Source organism: Chanodichthys erythropterus, chromosome 20 (assembly GCF_024489055.1).
Source record: "Chanodichthys erythropterus isolate Z2021 chromosome 20, ASM2448905v1, whole genome shotgun sequence".
In the NCBI taxonomy this organism is placed as follows: Eukaryota; Metazoa; Chordata; class Actinopteri; order Cypriniformes; family Xenocyprididae; genus Chanodichthys; species Chanodichthys erythropterus.
The window spans coordinates 19,989,867-20,008,563 of NC_090240.1; the positions used below are offsets into that span (position 1 = coordinate 19,989,867).

The following is an 18,697-nucleotide window of genomic DNA, read 5'->3' on the forward strand; positions in this document are numbered from 1 at the left end:
TATTGGTCTATCTGTTCATTGCCTATCCCTCTGAAAATGTTTGGCCTGGGTTTCATTCCAAAAATCAAAAGATAAATTAAGAAATTATATATATATATATATATATATATATATATATATATATATATATATATATATATATATATATATATATATATATATATATATATTGTTGGGTTTTTTTTGTCATTATATTGACATTTTGTCATTATATATATTGGACTATTATTTATTTTATTTTATTTATTGTAAATAAAATATTAATATGTATGATGTGCATAGTGGCTACAATTTCTCATTTCTTGATAGGAAGTTTTATGCATACATTTTATGCATTTAATTATTAATGAATGTATTTTTGTAAATATTTTATTGTTTATTATTCTAAATACTTTTTAAAAATATATTAAAGTTATATTAAAAAAAATTTAATTACTTTCAGCTGCTCTATCCGACTTTCGGGAATGTGGGATATCATAGGCAGCGAAGTGTGTATCTCTTCTGAACAGGTTAATGCATTTTAGCACAGGACGTTGTGGCTCCTACTTCTTTATACTGCCTGCTAAGGCAGCATTTGTCAGCTTTCGGACACGGCCATGATCAGGTGTGGTTACCATGGTGCTCTCTGTAAAAGTGCCAGGGGCTGTATGAATGTTTTTCTCTGTGTGTATTACCCCATTGAGCATGCAGTATGCATAGATTTTGCACATGTACGTCAAAGTGTAATGCTGCAGGCGGGAGGCAGCACAGAGCCGCAGCCCCCAATTCACTCAGCACGTAATGCTCATAAAACTAATAAAAATGCTAATGAAAGGGACAGTTTTCCTCACTGTTTCAGTGTACGGATTCAGTTTGTGTATGTGTTATGTTTCTGCGTTTCACGTGACATTCAAATGTCGGTGTTCTGGAATGAGTGGGATTTTGTGAGATTGTGTGTGTAATCTCTGTGGTGACAGGGGACCGCTTGTTCTGTGACTGTTTACAGCTCTTTGTAATCAGCGCTATTTATGATTACAAACAGAATTGATGTTGCTCGCACTGGCTAGATATGCTTTAAACAACCCCTATTCATAAGCTGCCAAAATGTATCCAGCGAACACTTGCTGACCTGAAATTGACAGAATTTGTTTATATATAAAATACGCACCCACTTTGAGTTGACAACCACAATGGTACAAAAAGCAGGTGCTTTGTAAGCCTCACACAACTCCTCCTGTGTTCACATTATGATCCCTGTTTGAGATGTTCTGTTCCCGGTTTTATCCTCTCTCTGAATAACTTTGGCACTACATACGATCAGTAAACAGTTGCGGCACTTTTGCGCACAAACAGTTTTATTCACTAACCACTCTTGGCTTAACCAGGCGCCGCTGTGTGTATTTAAATTAAATCATTGTCATTCTTTTCAGTACAAACACGCCTCCTTTCTATGTAAATTAGGCTTATTATAGATTACACCTTATTCACAAGACTCAGCGCTATTTGCCTTTGCAATTAATGTTGCGGTAGTAGTATTGCCTGTGGAAAGCAGACTCTAAGCTGTTTAATTCAGAAGAGATGTTTTCTTGCGAACATGACAACAGTAATTCCTCAAATGATGGAGAAGAACGGGCAGCGAATAACATCTTTCACGTTACACTCATTTCCATCACTCCATAAATGTGTTCATGTGTGCTGGCTAGCTGAAAAATATGCTAGCTAGTGCTGAACATATATTAACTAATATTAAAGTCTCGACAATAAGGATTTTTTGCCTTAGATTTTTGCTTTTTTTGTTATATTTATTAAAAACATTAAAAATGAAATTCTGTCATTAATTACTCACCCTTGTGTCATTCCAAACCCATGAGACTTTCATTCATATTCTGAACCAAAATGAAGATCTCTTTAAAGGGGTGCTTGATTGTGATTTCACTTTTTTAACTTTAGTTAGTGTAGAATGTTACTGTTAGAGCATAAACAACATCTAGTAGCAAAGTTATGACGCTCAAAGTTAGGAGATATTTTCTTTTACAGAATTTGCTTTTTAAGGACTACAACAAACAGCTGGTAGGGATTACAACTAGCTTCTTCCTAGGTTGGTGACATCACAAACCCCAAAATTTGCATAAAACCTGCCCCCTGAGAACATGCAACAAAAGGAGGCGAGGCCATGTTGGGCTGCTTTAGAGAAAAGGAAGAGTTGTTGTAGTAGAGTGTTGTTGCCATGCCATCATGTTACGCCTGACTGCTTCACAAATGAGGGTCATTTCAAAGCTGGATTTGCAAAAAGATTAACATGCTAGATGATGAATTGAATCAAAAGTTGTAACTTCTTCCTGAGTCTCTTCATCAGTGTCCGACTCCGGTTTGAACAATGTAAGGCTGATCACCATTACTGGCAATCATCATTTTGGCTGCGGGAGATTCTCCAGCTTTGTTGTTGTTGAGCAACCGAAGCGGTTAAGCTGTTAAAGCTCCGCCCTCTTCTGGAAAGTGGCCGGAAGCAGCAGCTCATTTGCATTTAAAGGGACACACACAAAAACAGTGTGTTTTTGCTCACACCCAAATAGGGGCAAATTTGACAAGCTATAATAAATGATCTGTGGGGTATTTTGAGCTGAAACTTCAGACACATTCTGAGGACACCAGAGACTTTATATTAGATATTGTAAAAGAGGCTTTATAGGTCCCCTTTAATGAAATCTGACTTTCTGTCCCTTCATTGGCAGCCTATGCAACTGCCACTTTCAAGCCCCACAAAGGTAGTAAAGACATCATTAAAGTGCTTTGTTTGCACAAAAAAAAGAAAACATAATTTACCACTTTATTTACAAAATATTCATCCCCACCATGCAACCTTTTAAATGTTTAAATTATTTTTCTTTAATTGCAAAATTAAATTCCTTAAACTTTTTTATAATTTGTTTTTTTTTTTTTTTACAAAAAGAACACTTGCGACAAGCTGGAAGTTCCACAGCTATAAATGGATTTTCTTAAGTGAAACTGTTATTATGAGACCTTTCCACTCACCACACCACATCTTCTTTTTTTTTCTTTTCCTCTTTCTCTCTCTTGTTCCTATCTTTTCCCCAGAACCCAGACATTGTGTTGGTCCACTACCTGAATGTGCCAGCTATTGAGGATTGTGGGAAGCCATGTGGGCCCATCCTGTGCTCCATCAATACAGACAAGAAAGAATGGGCCAAATGGACGAAGGAGGAACTCATTGGCCAGCTGAAACCCATGTGTGAGTGTCCAATCACATTCTTTCAACTGAATTCATAACCCGTCTCTTCTAATGCACGTTTTAAGTGAAAATACGCTGCAAACAATGTCTGAAGAATTTGTTAGTTTTAATGTCTCTTATGCTCACCGAGGATACAAATTTTTTTTTTAAATACAGTAAAAACAGAACAATTTTGAAATATTAGTTTAAAAGAAGTATTATGTATTTTAATGTTGAAATGTAATTAATTCCTGTGATGGCAAAGCTGAATTTTCAGCATCATTACTGCAGTCTTCAGTGTCACATGATCCTTCAGAAATCATTCAATATGCTGATTTGTGAATTTTTTATTATTATCACTGTTGAAAACATATGTATATGTATATATATATATATATATATAGAGAGAGAGAGAGAGAGAGAGAGAGAGAGAGATAGATTTCATTTACTAAAATATTAAGTAATATATAATAAATAGTACATTTAGTGAGGTTTACACTTAAATTAAGTGGGGGGGAAATGCACTTCATATCTCCATATAATGTGTCACATATCTTGACATAATACAAGATACAGTGGTTCACACTGCCACAACAAACACCAACAGGATTACAAATCTAATCTAGCAAAACCCATCAGTTGTTGGTGCTGGTTAGGGCAGTGTGAACAAGCCTTTAGATGATTAGACAATGATACATGACATTGTCTTCTATCATTTCTGTATGATTAATGCAAGACTGGTGCTGTTTTAGTTAGGTGATGTTTCATGAGAAGTTCTCTCCCAGCTCAGCCTGCTCTAGCTTAACTGGCCCGTCTTACCCGCTGCACCCTGTGCCCTTTGTTCATAGCAGGACAAGTCTCCATGTGGAACCCTTGACATGATTATTACCTCACCGCCTGTGCATACCCACTCTGAGGCGCCCGGGTGTCTCAGGGTCAGTTGACCAATAGAAACCTGTCTAATGAGGATGTAGTTAAAAAAAAAAAGAAAAAAGGCGACGACGGCATGCATATAATCATGTTTACCCAGAGTCTTGTGAGGACGCGTCTCTGTATGTGATGCCTGCCATTGATCATTCGAACTAGGACAGGGCTGTCAAGGTAATGAATATATGAAGTCGGATCCCTCGCGTCAGCACTTTTAGACACTGGATGTCGGCGAGGGGAATACAGACGAGCTCAGCTGACATTGTAATCGCTGCCGCGTGTTACGATCCCCTTAAGAGCTCTCGCGGCAATCACTTAAGAGCTCCCTTTCACATTGACTTTAAGACACATGCTGTAAACTAATGTGTTCATTACACTTCATGCCTGAACTACATTGAAACCATTTGCCGTAATGCATGCAAGTCATTAACGTTGCAAATGGTGTGGACAATGGCAAAGGTGCGAGATGTCTTCCACAAGTCGGGCCAGTGCACTGTGACTAGGCTAATAGGGCCACAAGATTCACCCTCATAATCTTCAAACATCCATCCATGATGTGAGCTCATCTGAAGAGCAACAGTACCACCTAGTGGCGGAGCTGCAGACATGCTGCCTGTTAACAGTCAAAGATTCATTGTAAACTATATTAGCCATGTATAATTCATGGATGCATTATACATCAGCTCTACAAACCCAATGTGTTCCCTTGAGTGACCCATATCATACACAAACAGCTTGCATTCATTAACGGGACGAGGTGTTTTGAGTTGGGAGTGAATGCATTCCTCGACTGACAGTCCTCAGAGAAAGACTGCTGTAACTGTTGATGGGTTGTGGAGAAGTTTCTGTACCTCATTGTAGTGCATTTGCATCAGATACCATGGAAATGCATCAATGTTGAGGTTGCGTCATCACCTGCTTTGCTCGATATGAACGTGTTTCATCATTTTAGTGTGAAATATAGATTTGTTATTTTTGCCCTCAAGCTCTATTATGCAGGGTGATTTTTAAGTTTTTAAAGCCACTGAGATGTATTTTAATTCGTCATCAAAGCTTTGAGCTTTCTTGTTATCTAGAATTCTACATTGCATTTTAAGAAACGTGATGAAATCCTAAATATATTTTTTATATTTCTGACAGTAACCAACTATATCTCGCTATTGTTTTTAAAGGTAAATTATTTTTTTTCACCAAAAACTCTTTTAGTTCAGCCACTGTCATATAAAGAACACTTTTCACAATCAAATGAATTCCTGACAGATAAGATCAAGGCTGTAGATCTTTTTGTTGACGATGTTGATTATCAGTTATCATTCAGAAATACATAATCTTAGACCTAGTAAAATAGGTTGTAAATGTAGTTTTATGTACAAGTAGGCGTGTGCAGCAGAGGTCAGATGGCAGGTCATGGAAGAAAGCAGTTGCTTAGTCACACTACAGCTGGAGAGGAGAACAGGCCGGCCTGATTCATTTCTCTCCACTGATATAATTTAAGAGACTGGGGACCAGCCATGCCTGAAGCCCCCTTATTGCTGCATGAGCAGATGATCAGACACACACACACAGGCACACACACAGTAGGGGGCGAGATATCTGATGTGATTTATGGTTCCTGAAGATAGGCTGCGATTAAAGATACAAGTTGATGGGTGTGGTTACGAGGTGCTTTGAGCTTGTGGATATGGATGTGGCTGGCAGATTTGATTTGTCAGCAGCATTTTCAGTTTCAAAGTCTGTCAAAACCCTGAAACTAATAATATAAGAACAATAAATAAGAACCCCTTGAGATTGTATTCAAACCTGTTTAATAAATATGAAGAATAAATGTATAATATATAATATTATTAATTAAATGTACAAAAAAAACATTTATTGCTTTTTTCCATCATTTTTAATTATATTTATTTTATTTTTTTTAATTGTAATATTTTACTAATTTTGGAATTTTATTTAATAGTATTATATATAAAAAAATTTATTTAATTTGTATTATTAATTTATTTATTTTAAATAAAATAAATTATCGCTCTTTACAAAGTGTTCATCATGCAACATGTCTAATCGCGTAAGTACAGTGTTTATTTGGATGTTTACATTTGATTCTGAATGAGTTTGAGGTTGTGCTCTGTGGCTAACGGCTAATTCTACACTGTTGGAGAGATTTATAAAGAATTAAGTAGTTTATGCATTATACAGACTGTTTAAAAATGAAAATAGCAACGGCTCTTGTCTCCGTGAATACAGTAATAAACGATGGTAACTTTAACCACATTTAACAGTACATTAGCAACATGCTAACGAAACATTTAGAAAGACAATTTACAAATATCACTAAAAATATCATGATATCATGGATCATGTCAGTTATTATTGCTCCATCTGCCATTTTTCGCTGTTGTTATTGCTTGCCTAGTCTGATGATTCAGCTGTGCACAGATCCAGACATTAATACTGGCTGCCCTTGTCTAATGCCTTTCATAATGATGGGAACATGGGCTGGCATATGCAAATATTGGGGCGTACACCCCGACTGTTACGTAACAGTGGGTGTTATATTGAGATTCGCCTTTTAAACAAATGAGATTTATATAAGAAGGAGGAAACAATGGAGTTTGAGACTCACTGTATGTCATTTCCATGTACTGAACTCTTGCTATTCAACTATGCTGAGGTAAATTCAATTTTCAATTCGATGGCACCTTTAATGTTAATATTTTATATCAATATTAATTACAATTTCTTATAAGAAATCATTTTTTAAAAGAAAACGCTTATAGATGAATTATAGCACAAGAGGACACAGCTGAAATGACTTGAATTTTCATGTCAGGTACCCAAATATTTTCTTGCGCACCCCTGGAGGACACTTTACGCTTCCCTGGGGGTGCGTGCAGCCCAGTTTGCTGCACTAAGGAAATGCATGAATTTCATTCCCCCAACATCATTCGGAGAAACTCAGACTCTGCGTCTGTGTGTGGTAGAGCAGACATAAGGAACATCGTGGGCTGTTTAAGCAAAGGGCCAATAGAACTGCATTAGTAACGGCCGCTGTGGCCCACTATGGACTGAAATGTGGAAGAATTCCTGCGAGTCTAAATCAGAGGATTCTTCTTCAGATCCTCGCAGTCGACGCCTCCCGCCGATGTCACGCGTATCCACCAAACCAGCTTGCCCTTTCATTACATGACCTGCCTTGTGCAGCAACTCTGGTTCAAGCTCATGCTGCGAGATTGATTTGTCTGTTCGAGCATGGTCATGCTGGTGTAATGGCTTATGGAACGCCGCTGCGATTCTCTGGCCAAGCGCGGAATGGCAGAGCTCAGCAGAGCAGAGAAACCTGCTGTGTATGTGACAACTGTTGTGCCGGCTCCGGCTGGTGACGCAGCACTGTTTGCGAGTTCAAGCCAAACGCTTTTGTCTCTTTTATCTATTTTTGACTCTGTGTCTCTTTCTCTCTTCACCTCCCCTTTCCTCCCCTCGCTTTCACATGCAATCTCACCTCAGCTTGTTACGCTCACTGAAGTAGCAAAGCGTGCACAATCCATATTAAGGTAGCTCGATGCTGTTTGATATTCTAAATACCGTTCCTCTCCAGAGATCACCACATTTCCTTTGTTGCATTTATTTTTCCTTTTGCCATTTTACCGTTCCGGTTGTTGTTATTGTTCTTTTTCTCAAAGGAGAGAGGCTGAGCTTGGAAATTGTGATGGCAGCAGAGGGCATAAACAGCAAAAAGCACCTTGTCAAAGGGCTGGGACTTTTACTTGAGCTGAAGTGAGACGAGGAAGACTTTTGCTCTTTTTTTTTCCTCCCTCGTCAGCTAAAAATTCACCCTTAACAGGCCTAAATGTGTTCTTGAACTTTCCGTGTTCCTGTCTGAGGTTAGAAAGTAGACCGAAAAGAATTGCGAGAAATGACTGGACAAAGTGGTTTTGATATGGAGTCTGGCTCTGAGGTAAGGTCAGGGATGTAGTGCACAGGTGGGGTGGGGGAGGGTTTGGAAGGCTCGGCTGGTGGGCTGACAACTGTGTCTCCTCTCTCCCTCGGCAGTTCATGGCATCAAGTGGACTTGCAGCAATGGGAACAGCAGCTCTGGCTTCTCTGTGGAGCAGCTGGTGCAGCAGATACTGGACAGCCACCAGACCAAGCCTCCTCCCCGGACTCACAACTGCCTCTGCACTGGCACTCTGGGTAAGGGACAGACAGGAGGGTTGGGGTGTGGGAGAGAGGCAGTCAGAAAGACACAGGTAGAGACAGAGGAAGCAGATAGTGCTTTAAATATGTCTTCAAGAACTTTGAAAGTTGAGGTGAGTGTAGAGCAGCAGACTGAATGCCTAATTAGAGTACAGCAGCTTCTAGGTCCATAGATGTGCTGATTTATTGAGCTGTCTGTTGTAATGACACCACTGGGGGGCGTAATGTTCCTGTGTATCTGTGAAGTAAGGGCAGTCTTTTTTACTCAAGTATACAACAAATGAATTTTCACCTTGTACTTCATCACAAATATCCAACGCAGCACTTTACAGTCCCATGGTGTTGCTCCTGTAGGGTGCCGTTACTCTGAAGCAAATTGAATTGAGTGTTTAAAACAAATGATTTTGGGGTAGATTGATTGTATGTTCATATAAAATTCATTTGCCAAGTATGCAGTAAAATGAGTAATGAGACATATCAGCCGTTTATTAACAAAACGGTAAAGCTGTGTGTTGGCTTCTCATGAAACAATTAATACTGATGATTGATGGTCTCTATAAAGGCAAAAATTAATCTCAGTGTTCATTCAAATCAACATCAAAGCATCTTAGTCCATTTCAAAGACTTTATGTGGACCATTCTTTGAAATGCTTATTATTTTCAGCGTACTAAGCAAACAGAGCTTTTTATAGTGGTGTCATATATATAAAATAATTATTATGATGTGTTTTTGTATTATTCTAATGTAGTTTCAATGGAATAAATAATAGGGGAAAGGGGGCATACTGTTGATTATGTTCATTTAAATACTGTTATTGTTAATATTAATAATAATGTAAATGCATTGAAAGGGCCCTCACACCTGAGCCCACTGCCACTCGGTGGCCTTAGGAAAACAGTGAATAGTGGGCGAGACATGCATTTTAGTAGGTAAATATAGGATAAATATGGCAGTCATTTTTACATGCCACACCTCCTGCTGCCAGCAGGTGGCGTTTTGAATACAACTTATAATGTAAATAATGAGAATAATTCTAATAAGGGGAACAATGTTAAATGTAAAAGGCATAATGTCATTAAGTAGTCAGTAATATTAATCATTCTGAATGAAATAAAATGGATAATAATTGTATGATTTTTGTTATTATTATATCAAATCTATATTTACATTTTGTATATAATAATAATAATAATATACAAATTCTGTTGATTATGGGAATAAAGGAGTCAGATATATTAATTGTTCTGAATGAAATAGTATGGATTTTTTATTATTATAATTAATAATTGTTAAATAGTTTGGAGAATGACTAGCTATTTTGTTACGTCTCTGCAGGTGCTGGAAGCAGTGTGCATCATAAATGTAACAGCGCCAAACACCGCATTATCTCTCCCAAAGTGGACCCTCGCTCGGGAGGCTACAGCAGCACCCACTCTGAGCTCCAGAATAATGATGTGTCAGAGGGTAAGACAGAACACAGCCACAGCAGCAAGAACAGTGGAGGAACAGGAGGAGGGAGCGTACGTGAGAAACGCAACGGCAAGGTCCACAAACCCGTGCTGCTGCACCAAAACAGCACTGAGGTGTCCTCCACCAATCAGGTGGAAGTGCCAGACACAACCCAGAATTCCCCTGTGTCCATCAGCAGTGGCCTGAACTCAGACCCCGACATGGCTGACAGTCCAGCGGTCACAGGCATGGGCCACGTTGCCTCCGTCATGAGCAACCTATCCCAGAGTGTTTTCATGTCTGAGGTGACTGGGGATCCCGTCTACAGCATGTCCCCCACTGGAGGCCCCAATACCCATATTATGGGCCCAGATGCCACTTCTCACAGCCTGGTCTTAGCAGTCACCTCTGACAGCCACAAATTTGCCTTTCCAGGAAGTGGGAGCGCAGATGCAGGTGGTCCCGGAGCAGACGGGTTGTCCATGCTGTCTGCCTCTGGCGTCTCTGAGGAGCTTGTCCTCTCCAGCAGCCTAGACTCTGGCAGCATTAAAATCCCAGAAACCACTATGAACTTCGACCCTGACTGCTTCCTGAATAACCCGAAGCAGGGTCAGACATATGGGGGAAGTGGATTAAAGCAGGAGAATGGCACATCCAGTGCCTCGTCCTCCTCGACAGCTAACACCAACGGTTTGCAACGCTCGCCAACTATATCCAATTCAAACTACGGCTTCAGTTCTGCACTGGTGAAGAACATCAAGACTGAAGATACTTCCTTTGAACAACAGCTGGCCAAAGAAGGAAGCTACCAGGTGGGGGCGGTCGTAAGCTGTAGCGTTTCCAGTGGCTCTGGCGCCGAGAACTCACTCACCTTGACCCCTGCTGCCTCTCTGCTACCCTCTGGAGGGGGCCTGAGTCCAAGCACAACCCTGGAGCAGATGGATTTCAGCGCTATCGATGCAAAGCAGGACTACTCTGCCGGTGCCACTGCAGTAGGTTATAGCCAGGCAATGAACAACTTAGCTCACCAGAACCGATCTCCAAGCTTCTTCCTTCAAGAACCACCACAGCCAGCCCAGAACCAGCAAGGCCGGCAGAGCTCCAGCCAGAAGGGCCACCTGCTGGAGCATAACTCCCCTGATGGAGGCTACATGGGTTTGCAGGTTGTAAAGACGGAATCGCCCGGCAGTAATGGCCATCTCCACCACCATCACGCCCACCAGGGCCAGCACAGATCCAACTGTAATGGAGGCTCACCCACCGAGGCCCAGGGACAGGCTGGCTCGCTGCAGCTCCTCCAATACCAGGGTGGTTTTCCAGGCCTTGGTCCAGAGCACGAGGAAGTTGTCAATATAGATCAGAGCCGCAGTGTTGGGTCCGGTCAGGCTGGGGCCACTGAGAATGGGACGGATGGTTTACTAAAGTCTGGGGATCATCTACAAGCCTGCAGAGGAGGAAACGGAGAGAGCGGAGGAGCAGAACACTTCATGCAGCAGAGCTCTGAGAATGGAGCAGGAGCCGAGGCCGTGGCTTTGAGGAATGGAAACACCACAAGCGGGCCCAACAATGGCTCGCAACAGCAGCTCCAGCCACTGCTTCAGGGAGCTAATTTGGTTCAGGGGCTTTACAACACTCACCACGGGCTTAGTGGACCTGGAGCCAATGGGGGAGGAGGCACAGGCATGGAAATCAGCTTGGATCATTTTGACATCTCTTTTGGAAACCAGTTTTCTGACCTCATCAACGACTTCATCTCTGTAGACAGCGGATCCACAGCCGTAGGGGCTGCAGGAACGTTATACACCCACCAGCTGGTGGCCCCACCTGGGTCGGACGGAACAGCCACCTCAGGTGGGAACCAACAGCAAGGTCAAGAGGATACAACCAACAGGGTGTCAGGATACAGCCCCTCAGAGCTCTGCCTCCAGTCATGCTGCAGCCCCCAGTCTTTAGGGGGAGGTGCTGGTGCTGGAGGAGGGTCAGGAGAGACAGGATCACTGGCCTACATGCATGTCGCTGAAGTAGTCTCAGCAGCGGTGGCCCAGGGCACTCTGGGAATGTTGCAGGCCACCGGACGACTTTTCATGGTCACAGACTACTCTCCAGAGTGGTCCTATCCAGAGGTATGTCTGTTAGAATTAAATGATTTAAAAAAAAAATTCTGTATTTCAATTACATACTCAAAACCTTGAAAAACAATTTATTAATATTATTATTGTTAGATGATAACAACAACAACAACAACAACAACAATAATAATAATAATTATTATTATTATTATTATTATTATTATTATTATTATTTATACATCAGGTTAGTTCGACCAAAAATGAAAATTCTGTCAATTACTCATCCTCATATCGTTCCAAACCCGTAAGAACATTGTTCATCTTCGGAACATTAATTAAGATGTTTTTGATGAAATCCGATGGCTCCGTAATGCCTCCATAGGGAGCAATGACACTTCCTCTCTCAAGATCCATAAAGGTATTAAAAACATATTTAAATCGGTTCATGTGAGTACAGTGGTTCAATATTAATATTATAAAGCGACGAGAATATTTTGGTGTGGCAAAAAAAAAACAAAATTTAGTGACTTTTAGTGAATTTTAGACTTATTTAGTGATGGCCGATTTCAAAACATTGCTTTGGAGCTCAAATGAATCACTGTATCGAATCATGATTCGGATCGCGTGTCAAACGGTGTCAAACTGCCAACGGCTGAAATCACGTGACTTTGGCGCTCCGAACAGCAGATTCGACACACTGATTCATCTGTGCTCCGATGCTTCCTGAAGCAGTGCTTTGAAATCGGTCATCACTAAATAAGTCATTATTTTGGAGTTTTTTTGTGCTCCAAAAATATTCTCGTCGCTTTATAATATTAATATTGAACCACTGTACTCACATGAACTAATTTAAACATGTTTTTAGTACCTTTATGGATCTTGAGAGAGGAAGTGTCATTGCTCCCTATGAAGGCCTCACGGTCACGGAGCCACCAGATTTCAACTAAAATATCTTAATTTGTGTTCTGAAGATCAACGAAGGTCTTACGGGTGTGAAACGGCATGAGGGCAAGTAACAAATGACAGAATTTTCATTTTCGGGTGAACTAACCCTTGAACATCTCTAGTGTTGTTGCATTATTACACCACGAGATGGCAGAATAGCATTGGGAACAAATTTAAAACGTATTGGTGTTGTAGTCTTATTTTCTTCCACAAGATGGCATTGTAGCATGTGCATTTTATTTTCCTTTCAAATGCTGCCTTTATATAAATCTTTATTTAAACCTTCATTTATTTTAATGATTATGATATGATAAGCATATATTATGTGAGGATTTTTTCCTCCATATTTCAGGGTGGTGTGAAGGTCTTAATCACAGGGCCATGGCAGGAAGACAGCAGCAGCTACACCTGCCTGTTTGATCAGATCTCTGTCCCTGCCTCTCTCATACAGCCTGGAGTTTTACGTTGCTACTGTCCTGGTAACTTTACATTTATATATACAGAAGTTACTGACTTATTAAAATACCATATTTAAGAAGTAAATATTAATTCATATTATGCAAGTACATATTAAATATTGTGCTTCTAAAAAGAGAAGTCTGTTTATTACTTCAAATAACAAACTATTAAATAATTTCCTGGATTGTAGTGAATCTCTGTAAGCCCTCAGATGTCGCCCCTGATAAGGAGCAGAACTGCATGAACTCTCATAAGCGTCAGTGTGATTTCCTCTGATCTCTCTAATTATGGGCTTGTGTGTGTCTGCAGCCCATGACACCGGCTTGGTGACTCTACAGGTGGCTGTCAGTAATCAAATCATCTCTAACTCGGTTGTGTTTGAGTATAAAGCCCGTGCACTGCCCTCCCTACCTTCATCCCAGCATGACTGGCTGTCACTTGATGGTAGGTCTTCCTCTCTGTCTTTTTCTGCATTTGTGAGAGAAAAAAATGTCACTTTACTAAATCTGGAACCCATCATGTGACCCCTGATTATTGAGCTACTTGAAGTAGGTGATTATATAATGGTGTCTTGGCCTGAGGCTTTTCTAATTATCCCACATTCAGTATTAACAAATTAAAAGCACATCTGATCAAGATAAAGAGTATGCCATGAAGACAGAGAAAGAGTGTGTGTTAACAGCAAATTTAGATTGTAGGAAGAGTAAGATGTCCATGTGCGAGGTTTGCTTTACATTGACCTCTAGATGGGGATAGAGGGCATGTTTAGCAAATAAAGCAGAATTCTGTTGAAGTCTAAGCAATCGCCACCAGTGCTGAATATGTATTTGAGGTCAACAAGCAAAGTGTGTTCTTCAGAGCTAAAGGGAGGGTAGACCACCCTGTAATTAGGTAGAATCTGTGTTAAAGGGCTATAAAAACAACAGGAAGGGCTTTTGATGCTTGTTTTGCCCTTTGTGCTTTAATCTGAGGTACGGCAAGTACAAAGGAAAGAGGCAGTGATTTATATAAGTGGTTAATACTTTAGGGTCAAGGGGAAGGGCGGTCTGGAAATAGTACACTGATGACTTTGATGAGCTTTCCGTGACATAAGACAAAGTGAAGGTTGATTGCTTCTTCACATCTGGCTTGGCTTAAAGTCACCATGAAATCAAAATTGATAAATGGCTTATTTTTTATGGTATATATCAGTGTTTATTTTAAATTATTTATTGTATCTATGCACATCAATGTACCCTCATAATCTTTAATCAAAATACCCTCCCACTTGCAATGACATCTCTTGTGGCCGTCTGTCACTCACATGAGATCACAGCAGTAGACAATCACAACATTCTAATCAATTCCCCATGAACAAAATAAAGTCCCGCATTACATTTTTCATGCATTTACATTCATACATGAATTTGTTTGCACAAAAATGCTATTTTATTATATGACATTTTATTAACATTAACTTTGTAATAAGGTTGTTAAAAAATGTTAACAGGTCACTGGGTATCATGAGCTAACGTTTTAAAAATTATTTAATCTATTTAATTTTAAATATGTACTATTATTCATTGTTACTTTTGAGTTCCAGCATAATATATATATAATAGTATATAAATAATATAAAATGACACAGATCGATGGTTATTCTTAATACTTTAATGTAAACTTGAAGTGTTTAAATTTATTGGTAATATGTACAAACCCGATTCCAAAAAAGTTGGGACACAGTACAAATTGTGAATAAAAACAGAATGCAATGATGTGGAAGTTTCAAATTTCAATATTTTATTCAGAATACAACATAGATGACATATCAAATGTTTAAACTGAGAAAATGTATCATTTTAAGGCAAAAATAAGTTGCATGTTTCATGGCATCAATGAAACATGGCATCAACACATCTCAAAAAAGTTGGGACCATGCCATGTTTACCACTGTGTGGCATCCCCTCTTCTTTTTATAACAGTCTGCAAACGTCTGGGGACTGAGGAGACAAGTTGCTCAAGTTTAGGAATAGGAATGTTGTCCCATTCTTGTCTAATACAGGCTTCTAGTTGCTCAACTGTCTTTGGTCTTCTTTGTCGCATCTTCCTCTTTATGATGCCCCAAATGTTTTCTATGGGTGAAAGATCTGGACTGCAGGCTGGCCATTTCAGTACCCGGATCCTTCTTCTATGCAGCCATGATGTTGTAATTGATGCAGTATGTTGTCTGGCATTGTCATGTTGGAAAATGCAAGGTCTTCCCTGAAAGAGACAACGTCTGGATGGGAGCATATGTTGTTCTAGAACTTGGATATATCTTTCAGCATTGATGGTGCCTTTCCATATGTGTAAGCTGCCCATGCCACACGCACTCATGCAACCCCATACCATCAGAGATGCAGGCTTCTGAACTGAGCGCTGATAACAACTTGGGTTGTCCTTGTCATCTGTAGTCCGGATGACATGGCGTCCCAGTTTTCCAAAAAGAACTTCAAATTTTGATTCGTCTGACCACAGAACAGTTTTCCACTTTGCCACAGTCCTTTTTAAATCAGCCTTGGCCCAGAGAAAACGCCTGCGCTTCTGGATCATGTTTGAATATGGCTTCTTTTTTGACCTATAGAGTTTTAGCCGGCAACGGCGTTTGGCACGGTGGATTGTGTTCACCAACAATGTTTTCTGGAAGTATTCCTGAGCCCATGTTGTGATTTCCATTACAGTAGCATTCCTGTATGTGATGCAGTGCCGTCTAAGGGCCGAAGATCACAGGCATCCAGTATGGTTTTCCGGCCTTGACCCTTACGCACAGAGATTGTTCCAGATTCTCTGAATCTTTGGATGATATTATGCACTGTAGATGATGATAACTTCAAATTCTTTGCAATTTTTCTCTGAGAAACTCCTTTCTGACATTGCTCCACTATTTTTCGCCGCAGTATTGGGGGAATTGGTGATGCTCTGCCCATCTTGACTTCTGAGAGACACTGCCACTCTGAGAGGCTCTTTTTATACCCAATCATGTTGCCAATTGACCTAATAAGTTGCAAATTGGTCCTCCAGCTGTTCCTTATATGTACATTTAACTTTTCCGGCCTCTTATTGCTACCTGTCCCAACTTTTTTGGAATGTGTAGCTCTCATGAAATCCAAAATGAGCCAATATTTGGCATGACATTTCAAAATGTTTCACTTTCAACATTTGATATGTTATCTATATTCTATTGTGAATAAAATATAAATTTGATAAATTTGATTTGTAAATTATTGCATTCCTTTTTTATTCACAATTTGTACAGTGTCCCAACTTTTTTGGAATCGGGTTTGTAGAAATTAGCATTAACCTAGATTAATAAATGCATTAAAAATAGTGTTCATTATTAGTTAATGATACTTGATGCACTAGCAAATGGTAACAAATTCAACCTAAAGTTTTACCATATTAACCATTAATAAGGATGTAAAGTTTGTTTTGGAAGCAGTGCAAGAAGTTGGAAAGAAAAAGAGGCTTTCTCACCAGGTAGTTATAGGAACTAGCCACTACTAGGGGTGTGAATCGTCACTGGTCTAATTCAATTCGATTACGATTATCATGCCAACATTTCGTTTCGATTCCACGATGCATCACGATGCGTTGCATCCTTCATTTTCAATATTACTGCACATGGCTACATTTTCGTCAATGAATACAAGCGGTCAGATATGAACTCCTAGGAAGTACACTTACTGAATGTAGCAAACATCAAATAAAACTTAAGTCTGAACACAGCATATGACAGAAGCATTTAGAACTAATAAACACTAGTAAATACTAAAAGTGCATGAAACTCTCAAGTAGTGTACTTAAATTACAATAATGCTCACACACACTTGCACACACTCGCACTCACACGCTCTCTCACACATACACACACACACTTGCATGCACACGCGCTCTCTCTCTCCCTCTCACACACACGCTCGCACACTGTAAATGTTAAAATAGTGGGTGTATTGTCTATTACTTGCTTTTGTGTTTCGCCAACCTATGCCATTTTAAGCTAGCGCGATGATGAATGATGTCAGAAAAACAGGCTATAATCGATTATGGTCTATTACTGCATGTAGAATAGTCCACGTCCCTGAGAACTAAATGTTCCCTTAAGGCCATTTTCATGGTTGCATTTGCACCACCAGAAGGAACTCTGAAGTGCCGTAAGCCGAGCCTGTTGTTGTGACTTTTATTTTGATAGGCGCTGAGAACGCCAGAGCCTGAGCAAGAAGTTCTTTAAAAGTTCTGTCTAATACGTTATTAGATAGAATTGTTACACAAAGAAAGTAAACAGTATATGAAAAAGTATTAGCATTTGCCATGTAGTTTATGCCCAGTGTCGTTAGCTAAGCAGAAATACATAATCATGTTTTGTTTGGTCCCCTCAAATTTTTTATTCATGTTTTCCATGTTCATAGAGTTAGTTCATGGAGTAAATATATATGCTATAAACTGTTTACATGGCTTTTGTTTTGTTTTTTTTAAATAATGGCGGGTGCTGGTGTTTTGCATGCATTTGGCCAATCAGTGTACACTTACATCACTGGTGGTTTCTTTTGTGCTGGGTTAGACCCTACTCTGAAGTAGGAGCTAATTTAATACCCCCAAAAGACATTCCTAGAACTAAAATCGTTCCCAGTTCCTGCGGTGCAAACACTCCAAAAAAGCGGGTAATTCTGCCATTAGTTCTAGGAACTACGAAAAGGTTCCTCCTGTGCAAAAGCCCCTAAAGAAAGACATGTGACTCAGATCCACTATTAAACACTTACGCAGTACTGATTCTGTTACTTGCTTTGTGCACACATTGTGAATTTTACACCATCCTTTAGCTGACCCAGGCTGTTAGTGATAACTTAAACACAAGGGTTTAAGTCTAATCATACCATCGCTGTGGGGGATTTGCCCTCTTTAAAGCCTGGCAAACCAAATACAATCCCACACACGCTTCAGCGCTACCCAGACTGCCTCAAACTGAGGCTGTGGCGTCAAAGAGCTTATGAAAATATTGGAGCATATGGGCAAAGTGACACGCCTGCCAATTTGACGTCCGAAGCTCTAATCTGCTTGCTCCGATCAGGTGATAGGCACTTTAGCCAAGACAAACAATCACGATGAATGGTTTGGGCAATGAGGAGTGGCAGCCAGCGTTCAGATACAGCATGTGTTTGACAAGCCTGATGTTTAGAGAGCAGAAGACTAAGCCAAACCAGTACATATGATCACGCATTACAGATGCACTTACTGTATTTCACTGCACATATTTATTAAACTGCCCAATTCTGTGGGTATTTAATCTGGGAGGTGTGTGTGCTAGTGTTATAAGGACAGGCTAAGTGCTCTGTCTCCTATGAGTCTGAGTAAAGAAGAGAGTGCCAGTGCCTGTGTGTGGTGCTGTTTGTCTGTGGAGGTGGGGGCGGGGGGGTGAGTGTTGTTGCTGCA

General features: G+C 40.0%; 1 protein-coding gene across 1 annotated transcript in view; it reads left to right on the forward strand.

The window, feature by feature from the left end:
- Positions 1-18,697, forward strand: part of camta1a (calmodulin binding transcription activator 1a) — a 443,175-nt gene that overhangs the window by 386,075 nt on the left and 38,403 nt on the right. The window contains exons 7-11 of the mRNA XM_067371128.1: positions 3,076-3,229; positions 8,186-8,326; positions 9,666-11,902; positions 13,146-13,272; positions 13,562-13,696. Coding sequence (XP_067227229.1) covers positions 3,076-3,229; positions 8,186-8,326; positions 9,666-11,902; positions 13,146-13,272; positions 13,562-13,696 — 2,794 coding nt within the window. The remainder of the gene's footprint in view (positions 1-3,075; positions 3,230-8,185; positions 8,327-9,665; positions 11,903-13,145; positions 13,273-13,561; positions 13,697-18,697) is intronic.